At 38.2% G+C, this 18,581-nt stretch overlaps 1 protein-coding gene across 4 annotated transcripts in view; it reads right to left on the bottom strand.

Moving 5' to 3' along the window:
* LOC103185427 (arginyl-tRNA--protein transferase 1) overlaps nucleotides 1-18,581 on the bottom strand; it is a 97,125-nt gene that overhangs the window by 18,428 nt on the left and 60,116 nt on the right. The window contains exon 12 of one of the 4 annotated variants that reach the window (XM_042336742.1): nucleotides 10,391-10,971. The exons of the other annotated variants lie outside the window; for them this stretch is intronic. Coding sequence (XP_042192676.1) covers nucleotides 10,888-10,971 — 84 coding nt within the window. The 3' untranslated portion in view covers nucleotides 10,391-10,887. Of the gene's footprint in view, nucleotides 1-10,390; nucleotides 10,972-18,581 lie in introns of those variants that run through there. 4 annotated transcript variants of the gene reach the window in all.

Genomic DNA, 18,581 nt, shown 5'->3' with positions numbered 1-18,581 from the left:
ACTTTGTGGCCCCACTGCCTGATTTCATTACACTGACCGAAATTGACTTAATTATGCCCCAGATGAGTACTTTGCCTCCTCTGGCAAGTAACTCAAGCCAGTCGATTTTGACCAACACTTGGAGTAGTTAGGAGTCATGATGCAATGACAACAGAGGGTAAAAAAGGCAGCTTTCAGTCTGCATTCACCAATGTGTTGCTTTTTTTTAAAAAAAAAAGGGCCAGTAACTGTTAAATCATGTGAATGAGCTCGACTTGCCTTAAAGAGCCAATTAGCATGTTCAGGAGACGGTTGTGCAATTTTAAATAGTTTTTAGTCCAGATTGTTTCCTTGACTTGCAAATATTTCAGCTGTGCATAGATTTGTTTTCACTGCCCCAAGCTGGAACAGAGAAATATATTGTTTAAAAATAAAATAAGAGTATCTGTAGCAACCATTTTGCCATCCTGTTCCCATCTTCAGAAAAAATTCTGCAAACAGCTTGTTCATGAATGGATGAGTGTTTGTTGAATATTGAGGCCGCACTCTAATTTCAATATATTTATCCATGACAAAACTGAATTAACCAAGATACTATTGTCCTAATGGTGTAAATCTACTTAAATGTAGTTACAAATCATTTTCTAGTCAATGTTGACCATTTGATTGATAAATGTTTCTAAAAAATAAACTTTCTGGTCATTAGGCATTTTTTTCCCTTACCAAATCCTTGGAAAGACATGAGGAAAAATATCTGTACCACAAGTAAGGGTGAAAAGTTGCAATGGTCTACATGAAATAGGATTGTATTTATACAGTTGGCTCCCTTTACAAAGCTGTCTTTATTTTACTGCAAATCTAGTGGAAGGGCTAACCCATCGTGCAGTTTGCTAGTAAGGCTGAAATGAATAGCAGAGAAACATACGTGAAGCAGTGGTTACCACGTTTAAGCTTTAAGGAGATCTTATTCCACATGAAAGGTGCCATATAAATAAGTGCAAGCTGCTGCTGTAGTAAAGCTCTACTGATTTCACAAGGATGTGCGTGGTTTGAGAGGAGCTGACAGTGCAATGAGATTTGATTGCAAAACAGGAATAATACAGGGATAACAAAACGTTTGAGGATGACATACAGTATTTGAAGTTTGGAAGAACAAAGAAAGAAAGTAGGGAGGAGTAACGATCATACTAGTATAAAAAACAGAAACATAAACAGAACTGGAGCTAGTCTAGGAGAGTTGAAATAGTATTAGTGTCGCATTATAGCTACAATACACCAATATTCAAAAAAAAGTTTGAACACTTCACTTTCCTGCTCAATTATCACCGTATGTTATCCAACTGTTACTAACTATTCCTTCCAGTTTCTTTTTAACAGATAGCAACTCATCTTTTTAAAAACAAAGAGCAATATTTTCCGCAATTTCACATTTAAACTTTAATAAGATCCCAATTTCTTTTTGCATAATGAATTCACTTTAAAAGGTAAAATGAACATAACAGCCTTGCTCCAATACAATCAGAAAATTGAATCCACAAGGAGTTATAAATAACACGATTATTTAGTCTACTTGCTTTCTCGGTTACTTTCTAAGTCCTGCATCTGAGGCTAGTGATGAAAGGCAGTGACAGGTTTATAGAAGCTGAAATGCATTAAGAGTTTATTATTTATTTACACTGTAATTTAAAGAATAACAGGGAATGGACTGGAAGGTATGAAAGACACCATTTTGTATATCTAGCAAAAAGTCTTGGTGTCTGTTAAAGCTGGATTGCCTTGGGTCCTTAAAACTTAAAGGAAAAATGCACTGGTTCAGATTATCCTTGGCATAATGATTGGATAATACTTAAACAAGTTGTTAATAAAGAACGATCTGCTTAATAAGTATGGCAATTATAATTACACAGCTGGCGAGTCCTAAGGACTCCTAATACTCACATTACTGGGTACTGGAATGCCTTACACACCTTAGTGCTTTGGCTCTGGGCTGAGCGTATGTGTGCCCTCAATTCAAGGACTCTTAGAAATCTGGTGTTTTAGGATTACTGTTTGTGGCACCACGAGTTATACACAGAAATATGCTAAAGCTCTGCAATCTTCCAAAATAACTTCTCCTCTGTGATATGGTACAGTGGTGGAATCTGTACATAGCATGTAACCTACACTCCAGAATAACAGTTTAAAAAATCTTTTTATGAGACCTTCGGTTAAAGGAAAATGATAAAACACGGTCAAGCCATAGCATATTATTTTAGGAATTAAGAGAAAGTTGCGGGATAAAATAACTCAAAGCAACCATCAGGAAAACAATGGAGCTAACAAAACACTTTTTAAATCTCAGTCTATCGCTTGTAGTCTGTCTTGTTCAAATAAAATTGGTGGAATTATGGGATACCAAACGAGAAACTGCTTGGACTACAGCACAGCTCGTGCCATTTACTTTCAAGCTGTGTATAGAGCACACATGGTGTTCAGAACATACCTATTTATATTTGACCAACAGAGCAGCAACTATAACCTTCCACTTTCTTTTCTCTGCTTGATATTTCATACATTCCAAACCCAGTTAGTTTTTGGAGACTTTGTTACATTTCTTTCGGTTCGTATGCTGACTCTTGAGAAATTACAGCTATTTGTTCCACGTTGCTGAAACACACAGATCTATACACAGGCAGACAGGAAAATGGGCGTTTTTCCTGAAGCGAGTCATTTTGAAGCTTCTCTCATAAAAATGCCTATTGATTAAAGATGCTGGTCACATTTTAAAATGCATAGTCCAAATCACTTTTTGTCCTGAATTTAATGGCACACAACTGTTTCCATTTAAGCTGAAACGGCAGACGACAGAAGAATGTTTCTTCAGAGACACTGCTTTATGAAGCCATTTATAACTCCAGGAGGACAGTCATGTGAGATGTGCCTTTTCTATAACAACGTTTCTTTGAATTTTTATTATGTGCAGCTCTTGATGTGTTCTTGACGACTGTCAATGAATTTATGACAAACCCTTGGTTTATTTCCTACTGACCGAGGTGCATGAGCATTAAATCAGTTTCATTGCCCCGAATACATAAGCTCCTAAGCATGCTGCAAGCACACACAAATGGAAAGAAAGATTCCATATATTTCACATAACTATAAGGGTATATTGTGATAGCTTTCATATTGGCTGCAATACAGTTGGGAGTTTTTCATGTGAATATAAAAGAATGGATTTAATGCAATCACTCCAGTGAACAATAGCTGTGTAAGGTGCAAGTCACTGGATCACAGTTTGCTGTTAGCAGACTCAGACAGAGCAGGGGATTTAAAAGCAACCTATATGGAAAGAATGTGGAGGCAGCACAAGAAAAGTAAACGTCCATCCCACAATCTGTCAGCTAACCCCAAATGGCCTGTAGAGTCAGCAGAGGCAGGCTGGCCTGAAAAAAACGTGTCCGAATGAATTTGCAAATGCACAATATTTTTCCACACTGCGGCTGGGACTTTGGATTCCGTATTGCAGAGAAAATAATGCAAGATCCAAGCATCAGCAACTATAAGATCCACCAAAACTAGATGAGTTAAGGAAGTTGTTAGGTGGCTCCAGGCTTAAACTTTAGATGCATTGAGGAGTACTGGTTGTTTGGTAACTAAAGATTGGTTGGTCTCTTTTTCCTTAAAGGAACATCAATAAGCTTTTTTTTTAAACATAAAAGAATACTCTGAGGGATGGGGGCAAGAGAAGACGGTAATCACAGAGCCCTATTCAATAGGAAGACTAAGATCTATAAACTTTATGATGAATGAGTCACTGAACAAAATGAAAGGGGGCAGTACATATAAGTACATTAGCCTTAGCATTAATAAACAAACAGCAAAGAAAATCCTTGAAATTTACACCAGGGCTATTAAGATTTTTCCCGTTTCTAGATTTTCTAATAGATTTTCTATTTGTAATTCTGATCAAGCCCATACAATATTTAAAAAGGAATTGGATGGACACTAATATTACAGAATTTGGGGAAGAGAGAAGGGAATTGAAAGGAGATTAATATTACACAATATGGGAAACAAGCAGGGAATGGAATCAGAGCGGATAGTTTGAGTGGGGGAACCACTTAACAGATACAATGGGTCAAATGTCCTCCTCTGCTAAAAACTCTCCAGGATTCAATCATTTCCACAAACTAAGAGATTTTCGACAACCTCAAGTTTTCTAAAACAAGTAACATTTTTGAAAGATCAATGCTCCTCTTTCCTTAAAAAAAATCAATGACAATAAAGATTTTTTTTAGTAAAAATCCTAATTTTAACAGAAGCCACACGCAGTCTGTCGGAATGAGCTGCAGCATGTAAGCAGGATTGTTAATGTTTCAGGTGTACTTGTTGGTGTGCCAATTGTAGTATGCAAACAATTGTAGTATGGCTCAGATTTCAAAAGTATTCAGTGTTTGTCAGCGCCGTAATGGATCTTCGATTTAAAGTAAAATAAACAGGAGCTGCCAGATTCAGCCGCCAACACACATTTGCTGACTATGTAAAACGACAAACAGTACCATACTGTAGTGAACTCTCACACGTATGCGACTTGCAAGCTTTGTAAATTTTTGAGAATTTGGTGCAATCTGAGAACCTTAAGAAATATGAAATGACACTTAAATATAGTTATCAGACATCGCCATTATTGGCTGTCAGATTTCTCCAGTTTTGTTTCTCCTCACTTCCTATTACGCTACGCCCTCTGGTATCTCACCCAGGATCACGCCCAAACAATGAGAGTTCCCAGGTTATTATGACTTGGGGTTACATCACAGCCGAGCCCAATGTCCACACCCCTGTGTGTCTCAGCACAGCCCATTGTGATAACAACCAGGAGTGAGAACATTGGTTAATTTTCCCCAATGTTACCCGGGGAAACTGAAGCTAATTGCAGTGGTGCCAATTGCTACCCCCACTGGAGATCAACTAAGTCAGCAAAGGTTTGGATTTGAACCAACAGATTCCACGGCGGACGGTGACGATACTTGTAAAGCCATCGGAGGAGTTTTTTTTAAAAAAAGAAGCCGTAAAAAGCACGAGACAGTAAACCATACAAAATGAGTTCCGGCATCTTTGGTAAACCTTCAAAACCTTCAAAATAGACAAGCAAAACTGAAAAATGTCCAGAATTAAGTGTCGTGAACAGGAATACAGCAGATAAAGATGCTCTCTTTGGGTCAGGTTTTGCTGCCAAGATAATGCTGCATGCTTTAGTATTGTCAATGAAACACAAAGAATTCTGTTCTATAGCACAGTCAGACCTTGGGGTATTTAAATCAATACAGTCAATAGGTCCGATGACAATTATTGGTTGCTATGCAACATAATTTTAAAAAGCGTGAAGCCGAACTTCCATCCTGATTTCCTGGGTGAATTTATACCAAGTTATAATGTTCTGCTCCAAGTTGTGCCAAATTTATCCTCTGGCTCTATCAAACGTGTACAGGTAATTGAAGCAAATATCCTCATTAATATTTATTTAATAGAACAAAACAGCATCAAAGAAAGCAGAGGCTTGTGGCACTGTGAGGTATGGGTGTTAGCACATTAATAAAAAAAAACCTTAATGTTCACAGCCAGACACCATAACATAAATCACATGCACACAGATGTCCCATACAGAAGGTAGGTATCAGGATACAGCCTTTTAGGAATGATTTGGGGATTCGATTCACAACATTTCATTTTTCCCAGGGGGTTGGGGGGGTTGGGAGAACCACTATGATCTATGAACAGAGTGTGCTGTGTGCACAAGACTGCTTTGAGAACCAAAGCCGTCGTCTTCTTCTGAAATCCGTTCTAAATGTTCTAGTAACCAAATGATTTGATTTTGTTCAGTATTGGCAGGAGGTACTCAATACCAAAGGACAAGCTGGACTAGTTCCAGATTCTAAGCTCATCATGAGGTAGCCCATCAGACACAGCTGTGTCGCTCCACAGTTGTGGGCAGAGCTAAGGAATGCACGCTGTGTGCATGTATGTTCATAGCGCCAGCAACAAAAGGGAAAAAAGGTTCTTAAAACACATGTGGTTAGAATTTGCAACTGGGCTTCATGATCAAAACCGATGAATGGTGTGTTTGGAGTGTTGTGCTGTGTAACATAAAACTATGCCGAAATTACGATTTAAAAGAGCACAAAAAAATGGCTCAAATACAACAACAGCTTGTATTTATATTGTGCTCTTCACACAGGCTAACATCTTGACGAGAGCTGTATAGCGGCAGGATTGGACGCTGAGCAAGAGGTAACCGTGAAGGGGGAGGTAACCATGAGCACAGTCAAAGAGGTAGGTACTAGCGTGGGATTTAAACATAGATATAAAGGAAATGAGGTGGAGGGATTGCGGCAGGGAGCTCCAGAGGTTAGGGGCGCAGTGGTTGAAGGCATGACAACAGACGGTGGTGAGTGAGTTTGGGGGTCATGTTAGCTACAAGGGCATTGGTATATCCTCCAGCCCATTAATGGTCATTACAATACAAGTACTAAACCAATTAGCATTCATGCGGGGTAATATCTCGGAGGGCACATCTTGCACTATTAAACAATGGCTTTGTGCATACAGCTATAATTCATGACATCTCAATATATATTAAATAAAAAGTGAGCTAATTTCCGAAAACTGAGTTGAGGTGACGTATTATCAGACAGGGATGGATCAGATCTGGCGCACTCCCCACTTCACCTTGCTAATAATTCTACAGCTTGTTTACTCTATTCATTGTAAAACCATATGAACATGAGAAAGTTTTAGACTAAAGTACTAAAGTACTAAATCTAAAGTATACCACAAAAAAAGCAGCAGTTATTTCACTCAATCACAATAACATCAAAAAGTCATTTTCAATAACTATTATATTACACAATATTGATTTAACGTTTAATTCTGTTTAGGTTAATTGGATCAATGAGCCTCATTTGTTAAGAAGGTGTAAGACACAGGATGAATAAGATGCAATTTGAGCTATTAGTACAAAACTGCATCAGTCCCAACCCCCCCACACCACCACCCAAAAAAAAACAAGTGCCTTAATTTATTGGGGTCACAAAAGTGATCTGGAGGAGTCACTATCCAGCTCTACATCATATTTCATCAATTCCTGAAGCTTTTACTTCCCACTGTCCCACTGTCAATCATTATTTTGTAGGTTCACAAGTCACTGCGGACTTGTCGAAGAAAGACTGCCTGTTATATAATATCACCTTGCAAACTCTGGCAATAGATTCCTAGTCATGCTTTGCTGAAAGTACTGTTTGTTCCAACAACACTGCTGACAGCTGCTTTAATATAGGCGCCTGAATGGTTTAAATCAGATTATTAAAACAACAAACTTCAAGGCCTGGTTGTTCTCAGTCTAACCTTAAAACAGTTCATCACCAATGCATAATATACCAGCATAACAAGAACTCAACAAAAAACCATGACGTTTTCTACATCAATGACAACACGATAAGATGGGACGGCGGCCAGTATTTGAGGTCAACAGAAAGATCAAGATCTCTCTCGGTTCATAAATCAAATTCTCCCACTAACAAACTGCATTTAATCGTAGGTCAGGATGTATTTCACTTACAAACCTCCCTGTGGTGATGGATAGATTAGTCATCACAAAAGAATGACAATTTTTTCAAGTTGTTCTTTGGATGCTAATTTTTGTAGCAATTAAGGTGGCTTGCATCTACAAATCTGCTCATTTCTTAACTGCTAGTCATATGCCAAAGCTTTTTAATGTATAATTGCTCCATTAGAACCACCCAAAAAAGAGCCCTAAAATTTAATGGACAATCCAGTTAACTAATAGTACTGTTCCGCAGCAAACATTTTTAAAAATAAAGGGCTGTTGAATGATTTACATTTAAGAGCAACCCAGAGCATATTACTGGTATCATTCCTTAAATCTTCTCATTCAGCCAGACACAAATACTAACCACTTCAGATACTGGTGGATTTTCCAACTCAGATGAGCATCTGTCTAAAAATCTTCCTGCCAAACCCGCTTGATGTTCCAGCAATGCAAACTATGCAGTTTTAGCTGGCTAAACTCCAGTTGTTCCCAAATGCACACTGTGCGGTCCCCAAGACTTGGCTCTTGACAACCTACGTCCAATACTCTCCAGAATTATATTAGATATGTCACCTCAGGGGGAGAATGTGTCTTTCATTCCAGATACAGGAAAATGTCCATGTGTAGGTGGCATACATATGTGGAACTCAAAGTCAGCATGGTTTATATCGAGCTTTTCACAGCAAGCAGGGCAATCAGAGATTTAAATTGTTCAAAAGCTTTGGGTTTTCAGCAACATTTGAAAGAAAGTAGAGCCATTTCAGGATTAATTAATCTCATAGATTGTAGATTTAAAGATATCTGACTGTATAGCCTGAAATGACTGCAGATTTTATTCACATTGGAACTCAGCAAAGCGCAGAGTGAAGGACAGAGTCAAGAACCCAATGGTCCATTTTTGCCAAGTAACTTTGACGTTTTGAAGATTTTCCCTGAGGAACATTGGTGAGGACACTATCATCAGTTCACTTCATTTAAAAGGTTATAATACAATACACATTTACATTTAATACCCAAGGCACGGGACAGTCCAGGGTTTGCACCTGAGGCTTTGGGGCCAAAGGGAGCGAGTCAAAAGAAATGTCCAGAAGCACAATGAGGAAGGTCTTGAGGTGGACCTTGAAGTAGGCCAGGGAAGGGGACAGATATGCTGAAAGCCTGACATGAAGCAGGCCGTAAGGATTTGAGAAGGTCACAGAAGTATGGAGGGGCAAAACCATTGAGGGTTTTGAAGCTAGGACAAGGATTTTGAACTTGAAATTACATATCAGCACCTCTTATGCTAAAATAAATGGTCATTTACTGTTTTGAAAACCCTTTTAAAAGCCATTTGCTATTTTAGATATTTCTGCAGACTTTTGAAACTATCAAGAAAGTTATTTTCATAATATCACCTGGAATCTGGTAATTTCCTTTTGTCAACGCAGTGCCCGCTCAATTTTAAAAGGTAATTTTTAAACCATTTAAAATTCTATAATCTGTGTGTGACTGACCTAGCAGCTTTTCTTCATTTACAACAAATAAAATCTAACCAAATATGCTCCATTTCAAATGATTTGCTGGTTAGTAAACGTGCTTCAGATAACTTTAAACGCATTAGCCAACATCTCTCTCCTACACAAAAAAAGTGTAAATGGGAATCGTCTGCAAACTTTAAATCTCTGCACGTATAGCGGGTATATTAACAAAAGGCTATTTAATCAGCGGGTGGGGTAGTCTAAGCAATCGTGAAGTACAGTAATCCAAACACGATGGAGATGTACAAAGAATGATAAACTGCGAGTGCACACGTTTATTGTAATATTTAGTTTGGTTTCACTCCAACCATCCACCCAAAGGAAATATTGTTTGCAGTATTCAGACAGAAATAATTCTGCAGGAGAGATGAAAGGGACTAGTTCAGATCAAAAGAAATTCATTGAACTTCAGTTTACACGCAACTTTATGCAGTGCAACACGATGTTACTAGTATTGAGTGACATCATAGAACGTTGCAGCAATCCAAGACACTAACCTGCGTGAAGGACGCAATATAAATACAAGCTGTCATTACAGAGGAGTAATTATAGAAAGTTCACAGCACAGAAATAGACCATTCGCCCCATCACATCTGTACTTCATTCACTGCAACTATCTTCTCTGATCTTCTCTCTTCCGCTGCCCCTTTTAATATTCATTTTCCTCAAGTATTTATTCGATTCCCTTGAGACTCCCCTTCAACAACCATTACTGTTAAGACGATCAACCCAGTGTAAAATAATGTTTCCTCCAAGCGCTCTGGGATGCTAACCTGCGTGAGGGGCGTTATATAAATGCATGTTGTTGTTGATAATCCTCAATTTGTGCTCTTTCGTTCGTGAATTGCTGATCAATGGAACCCTCCCGTAATCTCTTTTCACTCCCTCTTCCCCCCTTCTCCCCTTGCACTGGATGGAAATACAGCAGTCAACGATTATGAATAAAAGTTCTCCCACAGTCATCTTACAAATAGACAAATATAGATGATCCAAAATTGAAGGATGTTAATAATCTATTCATAAACTTGTCTTTGTTGAGCCACAAGCAAATGCGAATTAAGCTAAAAACTTGTTAGCCAGACATGCCTATCTCTACACGCCTTGCAGTAAGAAACAACCCATGGAGAAAGAGACTGTGTCACTTTCTACAAATCTTTGTGGGCACCACTCTATTTTACTGGGGAAACAAATCCCTAAAATTGTTTGGGAAATTGCAAAACCAGCTCCCCACAAGCATTAACAGTCAGAGTGAAAGGTATCCAAGCCTATATGGGGTGGGAGGGGGGTCTTCGAGCTTCATTCCTATATCCCTAAGGTGCTACAAACAATAGAGGCCTCAAGCAGCAAGTCTCCAGCAGTTATACTTTAATTTTCTTCAGACGCCTTTTAAGAGTCCACAGTGATGTTTTACTAAATGCTGTAATCAGTCTCCTATTACATTTTCAATTAAGTAGTACTACTACTTGCTATTAGTTGTGAATTAATATTAATTTGCAGTAAAGAACATTTTTGAAATTCAGTCAAAAGGATCTGTATTTCTTAAAGGTCTTACAAGTAAAACACCATTAATTTGAGTAAGCCAGCCAAACAAAACTGTGTTAGATGGTGACAGAATAAGCAGCTCCACAGTCTTGAAACAAGGTACAACAATCAATGCCCAAATTAAGCCAGAGTGCCAGAGCTGAAATCTGTTTACTTGAGCTGCAAAGGTTCCAGTTAAAACTTCCAAAGCTATTTATGCATCAAAGGATTTGCGAATGGCTCATCTATGATGAGTCGATGTACAGCTTCTGCGTCAGGGCCTTCTCATTGATGTAAATTGGCTTTCAGCCAACGAAAGTGTTTCTGTTTTGAAAACTTGCTCCCACTTTCCTCTATCGATGATGGGAGCTGGAAGAAAGGCAAGAACTGGATTGTAAATATTAAAATTAGTTTTAAGAGATTAGAAAGTTTAAATATATTAAAAAGTTTCAAAAATAAACAGGGAACAAGAACAAAGGAATAAGACAGGAATTTTTGTTTGAAATTGTTGCTTTTTCAAAAAAAACATTTACTAAATTTGTGGTTTAGGCCAATATTATAATAATAAAATGATCTTGATCTTGGAGTAGCATTATTTCTGTAATATTAGTGCCTTTTTTCCCCAGTAAAGTGCATGATAACAGTTTCCTCAAACCTCTGGGAATTCTTAGGGTTTAGTAACTAACAGCAGAATTTATGTTCTGGTAGCAATTATATTCGTTATTGAAAGCATCATAAAAAGTGTCTCCTGATGGCCTCCTGAGTAATGAATGAGTAATTATAATGGTTCATGTTTTCACCCAGATGACTTGCACAGCTCAAATGCTGATGACGGTATTAAAAGTACCGAGTGTCTCACTTAATGGCTCAATGGCTTAAACAGTAATACCATACAATCTTTGATAAAAGTTAATTAACATGCTTCTTTTTGTATCGTTCTACAACAATATTATCTCACTCTGAGTCCATTTCATGTTTTAAAATCAGTGAGTCAGTAGAATATACAGATTAGGTGTTGGTTCATCAGAACATAAATTACTGCCATGAGGTTCAAACACCATTTTAGAGAATATAAGGATAGCACTCTATTAAGGGAATTAAAATAAGGAAAATGTATTCTTGCAGACAAATTTTGCAAATGGAGCGAGGAACATTAATGGACAAAAGAGCAGTAATATTATTTGCAACGATATAAGCACGTGCAGTTTGTAAAAATAAAAATAATATTCCTTGCATTTCATACAGTGCTTTTCACAGCAGGAGGACATCTTAAAGCACAGCCCAGAACCCACCGTGATATGTAGTGGCTGTGTATTTTGTAGACGAATGCAACAACTAGTTTGAGCACAGCCACAAAGTAAATGGCCAATTTTATCTGGGGGATTGCTGGCCAGGAAATTGTCAGGAACTCCCTTCTATTTTCAAAAAGTGCTATGGGATCTTTAACGTACAAATGAATTGACAGACAGGACCTCAATTTACCATCTCAACCGAAGGACAGCAACAATAACAACAACAAAATGACATGTGTAAAGCGCCTTTCACATCAGGAGGACATCCCAAGGCACTGGACAGTACGGACCCGAGCTGAGGGTCGGGGTGGGGGAGGGTGCAGAACAGTGGGTGGGGGGGGGTGGGGGGAAGCAGGGAGATCGAAACCACGGTCGAAGAGGAGGGTCTTGAGATGAGTCTTGAAGGTGGCAAGGGAGGGGGCGAGGCGGAGGAACTGCGGGATGGAGTTCCAGAGGGTGGGAGCAGAGTGGCAGAAGGCCCGCCCCACTATGCGAGGCGGGGGGACGTGACGTAGGCTGGAGCCCGTTGAGCTGAGGGAGCGAGCAGAATGGTAGTGGGTTAGGAGGTTGCAGAGGTAGAGGGGAGCAAGACCATGAAGGGCTTTGAAGGTGAGGACCAGGATCTTGAACTGTTCCTCCAAAACAACAACAACAACTTGCATTTATAGAGCGCCCTTCACGCGGGGTAGAGTCTGGAAGGTGCACTAAGTGCAGTGTTGCCCCAATACTGTATTGGAGTATCAGCCTAGAATGATAGTTCAAAGTCCCTACATACTGCTCGAACTCACAACCATCTGACTCGGAGACGAGAGTACTACCGACTGAGCCAGACTTTATGGCAATAACTGCAGAAGTTTGATTAGCCATCATTTCGTAACTTTCAAACATTGATAGATGTAATAAAGTGACTCCCGTAAACAGGGCAAACAGACCATCATTCTTTATTGGAACCTTTAAATAGGGTAAATGATTGAAACTTTTTGGCATTATTTAATATAAGCATTCTTATAAACAATGAACAAGTTTTGTCTGCCTAACAATTGAAAATGTCATAACATTTTAACATGTTGAAATTCACCTTGTTATTTCATGAAAGATTTGTTTCAATTAATCATATCCCTGCCAAAATCTCTTACTGAACTATATTTACACTGACAGAAATCACTTGTGAGGCATTTGTGGAAATTGATAAATGAGACCACTTTTTTCCTTTGAAGATATTTACTTCTGCACTTATTCCTTTACAGAGGAACGCTTTTATCGTGAAATCTAGCTTTCCACAACAAAAGGTTACTGAAGTTGAATTATAAATATAATTGGAAGCCAACTGATTGAACATTACTGACTTACTACTCCATGACAATGAAAATTGCAAATTCAGGACATATTATTGTAAATAATCCACTTAATTTTGGATTGCCATATTCTCAACATTGACTCGAACGATAAATCAAAAACCTAAAGATGTTGGAGTTGGTGCATCTTCAGGTTGTGAGCCTGACCTTAAACAGAAGGTACACTCTGGTAAAAAAAAGATTAAGTTCCTACAATGGATTATTTCCAACAGAGCTGGAATGGAATGAATACTTTTAAAAAGTCCAATTAAAAGAATCAGTCAAGATGCAGAAAGTGATTGACACTTCATCACGGAGGCTCTGCTTTCCATTGATCTGTAACACATTCCACTGCTTTATCAGCTCAAGAATAGACTAATACTGCTAATACCTTCACTTTAAGTGGGCAGCAATTTAATTGAAATCTGTTTCATTCTTTTTTAGTTAAGGTAGCCTGGCAAGTCCATCTTATTAGAATATATTTTTCTATAAATGGATATAAATGGTTGTGATGACCTCCAATGTGAAAGGTGCTACATAAATGTAATTTCTTCTTGTTTTGCAAAAAGTTTCACTGGTTTGTGAAGCAGCTTTGCAATAGAAAGCTATTATTCTGATGTCTGCACAGTTTCCTATTCGTTTTCTAACAAAATACTTAAGTCTTTTGGACCGGGTAGAAAAGAATTGTACAATTTTCCCTCCCCCAAATCTTACACTGAACAGTAAAAAGAAGCAATCAGTTCTCATATTTTTTTCAGGTAGCATTTTGTAAAGACAAATAACTGTGCCATCATTAAATATAAATCAGGAAATAACCAACTCAACATTCCACAAGTGCATTAATTTCTTCAAAAAGATAACTTTGTTTCGACAGATTTAAATGTGAGGCAATTCTGTGGCTGGCGGTGACTCGTGAGTGGATAGGTCCACAAATTACAAGTGATTAATTCTCTCTTGCGCATCATTCACAGCATTGTCCTTCTCCGAGAATTTGTGATCCACAATGAATCTTCTCGGCAGCTCTTTTGGGTCGTAGAAGGTCAAATTACCGATCGCTACAACCTGTAAAATTCTTATGAATCTCACTGGGAATCTGAAATGCTGCAACTCCATAGATTACAATATAAATACAATTGGCCACTCACTCCATGGCTGTTTGTGGGACATTGCTGTGCACAAATTGGTTTCCTGAAATTAACTCCAGTGGGTGTGAAACGGATAGAAATTGATCCTTTTGTGAAAGCCTCTATTAAACACAATTGGCACATCCCCTTGGTGCCCCTAAGTGAGATTAGTGCAAGGGAGATCAGCCAATTCAGCAGAGCTAGGGATAAAGTTTAAACCTCTTTGTTTATATGCCTCAGTGTGGCATTATATGATGCTTTAAATTCTGCATCAAAATGGTTTACAATGGAGCTCAGTTTGCATGCTGTGGAGAAGAGTCATTTTGAAGACTGTATTCATGTTGTATCTGGTTTTGATTATTAACAGATTCCATTGAAATCTGTTTGATTCCAAAAAAAGACAATAATAATTTGGTCACTCAATCCATGACTGTTTGTGGGACACTGCTGTGCGCAATTGGCTGCCACTTTTCGTCCACAACTTGTATTTCTATAGCACCTTTCACATCAGGAGGTTGTCTCAACCATTTATAGGAACGTGACATCCAGCCAATTCACTTTACAGTACAATCTGTGAAGGCCTTTGAGATATCTAGAAGACGTGAAAAGCGCTATATCAAATGCACGGATTATTATTATTATTGAACACGATATGGTCACAAAATTATATAGAATTGTATTAAAGATACAGCTTTTGTAGTACCACATTAATAGAAATTGTCTTTATTTTAATCTTTGTTTTAAGGCCAATCCCGCCAAACCATCAAAGGCCTCGCTGCAAAATGCAGTTATCAACTGGCTCAAATAATAAACTGAAGCATTTTTGTAAACTAAACTAGTTTGCTCAAAATTTGAACAGAAAATTGAACCAAACAGAATTAATCTCGAGGCTGCTCCTAAAATTTCACTGATGTTTTTGTTCAAAGAAAAATGGTTTACATTTCTGATTGATGGACTACAAATGTCTAACTTTTACCTTCAGCTAAAGCAAACCTTGATCAGTCAATTTATAACCTGAACAGTTATTTAAACAGAGATAAGGAAAAGAGAGACAGAACAGGGGAGGAGGGGAGGAGAGAGGGGAGGAGGAGAGGAGAGAGGGAAGGGGGAAGAAATGTTTCAGCTCTAACAAGGGTGCTGGTGAATAAGAGAAACTACAGTATTTCTCCTAGCCAATGGAGGCTTAACTTTTCACAGATAAAACTACATGACAACTTCAACAAAACTTTTTTTTAAGGTAGCTCAAATGTTGGACTCTGCAATTTACTGCTGCAAATCCTGTACTACTACACTTCACATTCTGGGGCTGCTTTGTGTGTCGAAAATTCTGACCGAATGCAACCACAGTATATTTAAAAATCAGATATTTTCTACACAGTTAGAGGAAAACGATCACGATGTATTGCGTTCCCGGATGATTCAGTGGGTAAATGCATTATCTGCAGTGGAATTGATTCACCTATCAGTGAACATCCCAAGTTTGATCTGTGCCACGTTTCACCGGGTTTGGCTTAATGCGAGTGGGAATATCTGCCAAGGTTCGCTCTCCTAATCGCTATCCAGTGCCTCCTATTGAAAATGAAGCATGTCAGGTCAGGACAGAATCAGGCCTAACTGTGACATGCCTTACAAACAAGTAGCCTGTTGACACTCACTGCCTAGGCACGCACGTGAAAAATGGCCATTGGCTGAGGTAATGGAAGGCATATCTCAGCACAAGTCAATGATGTAAGAAGGAAAAGGGAATACAATTTAGAAATAAAGCACCTAAGGAACCCAATCACTTGTAACAACAATAGCTCCCTGTAAAGTATCAGAACAGTGATGCTAGCTTTTAAAATAAAATGAACAAAGGCATTTTCTAGATATAAATATATAGCAAAAGAGTGATCCAGTTTTCCACTCAGGGCACCCTCACTCTTCAATTTATAACTTGTCACTCTTTGCTATCTGTAAACCAGACATGTCTACCTCTCAGTATCTCAAACTAACCTAAAGCTTTCATGATTTCTTTGTATTAATCTAAGCTAAATAAATCTGTCTAGAATCTGTTACCATAACTCTGCTTAATGTTTCAGATTGCTGACATTTGGCAATGCCTTATTAATGAAAGCCATACTAAGTAGACTGGATGTAATGGTTTCATTTACTTTGGCCAACATTTTAGTCTGTATCACGATTACAGTCAAAACACCTGCCTGAAGAAATATTTTTTCGTGAAGCAAAATCAATGTACTGGAGGCATAAGTGAAATATTGTACCATTGTGTGCTGGTTGCTGAACTTCAAAAGGGCATCACGTCAATGTGAAATACAAGGCAAGCAATTAGGTGATAATTAAACTCACCATACCACAAACCATACAATCATTAGGTTACACTGAACTCTTCAATGTTCGAATATGCTAACACTACATTAGGCCCATTAAGGAACAAAGCAGATCTCAATAGTCAACAACCCATCAACTCATTTGAGAGGCTATGATTGCTGTCTTTGCGATTCTAAAGGAGATAGACAATGTAGACCATGACAGCTTTTTATTGGCAAACGTAGCAGTCAATTTTATGTCCCATAAGCAGCTATGAAGAAACTGGGAGAAACTAACTTCTCTTTCCGAGTATTGCCTGGGATCTGTAACGTACTCTTGAATTGGCAAATGCAACCTTAACGTCTCATCCAAAGGGAGCACCTCAGACACTGCAAGTCTGTAATTTTTATTCAGTGTATCCTCTATTGTTGACAATGTCCGCAATGCAAAGATTATTATTAATATTATATCCTGATCTGCACTATTAGTCCTCAGACTGCCAAAAATCAGAGTGTTTGGTCAAGTTTTACAGTCAAAAGTCAAAAGAATAGGGATTTTGCTGTAATTAAACTTGGCTTTCAATAATTTCCTCCAGCTGAGTTGCCACATCTCTGAGCAACATTTTTTTGCACAGCTGTACCCAGAAGTCTTGTACTGTAAGCAGCCCAATAAAAACGGTAATAATTTTAATCTATAAATGTTATTTATTGCCACTGGGGAAGATTTTGCTCTGGAGTTATACCAGGGTTTCAGAAGCAAGGAACTGTGCTAACTAATTCAAATGCATATTAACATGCTACAGTTGATCGGAATTCTCTTTTACCTGGGCTGCTCATATATTATCATAGAAATAATAATAATTTGGTCACTCAATCCACGACTGTTGTTGGACACTGTTGTGCGCAATTGGTTGTCGTGTTTTGCCACAAAATATAGTGTCAATTCACTTTACAGTATATTCTTCAGTTAAATCTAACGAGGACAGTTCAATTTAACCAACCTTAATCATTTTAACAGGGACCGTGCTGATATCTGATTATTGTAGCTCCCGGTTTCCTAATATAATAATAATCCTTCATTTGATATAGCACCTTATCACGTCTTCAAGTTGCCTCAAAGCTGCCTATGTCCTACTTCACATAATAATAATAATAATAATCCTTGCATTTGATATATCGCTTTTCACGTCGGGAGGATGTCCCAAAGCGCTTCACAGAACACACTGTAAAGTGAATTGACTGTATATTTGTGGGCGAACGCGGCAGCCAATTGCGCACAGCAATGTCCCACAAACAGTCGTAGATTGAAAATGACTAATTTATTATTGTTTTGGGATTTGGAGGGATTATTATTAGGCTCTGTGTGGAGTAAGGAAATTTACTCCACACAGTAAGGATTATTATTATTATTATTCTGTGAAGTGCTTTGAGACAACTTGAAGACGTGATAAGGTGCTATATCAAATGCAAGGATTATTATTATATTAGGAAACCGGGAGCTACAATAATCAGATATCAGCACGGTCCCTGTTAAAATGATTAAGGTCGGTTAAATTGAACTGTCCTCGCTAGATTTAACTGAAGAATTCTGTTGGGTACTGAAACCTACTATCCTTACTGCACTATCCAAAATTATAACACACATAAGACAATATCTTACATTTTCATGAAATCTCATAAGCATTAGGGATCTATCTTTTGGCTCACCTCCTCTTGTGTGACTCTCCCTACTTTTCTTATTCACAACTAAAGCAGTTATTGAAAAATTTAAAAACTATTTATATATATACATAACACATAGAAAGAAGAGTAGGCCATTTAGCCCCTCGAGCCTATTCCACCATTCTATAAGATAATGGTCGATCTGTACCTCAACTCCAATTACCCGCCTTTGCCCTGTACCCCTCGATATCTTGACCTAAC

The sequence above is a fragment of the Callorhinchus milii genome, unplaced genomic scaffold (assembly GCF_018977255.1).
Source record: "Callorhinchus milii isolate IMCB2004 unplaced genomic scaffold, IMCB_Cmil_1.0 Scaffold7, whole genome shotgun sequence".
NCBI lineage: Eukaryota > Metazoa > Chordata > Chondrichthyes > Chimaeriformes > Callorhinchidae > Callorhinchus > Callorhinchus milii.
Note: the sequence above shows the minus strand (reverse complement) of the source record. Positions and strands in the feature narration are given on the sequence as shown.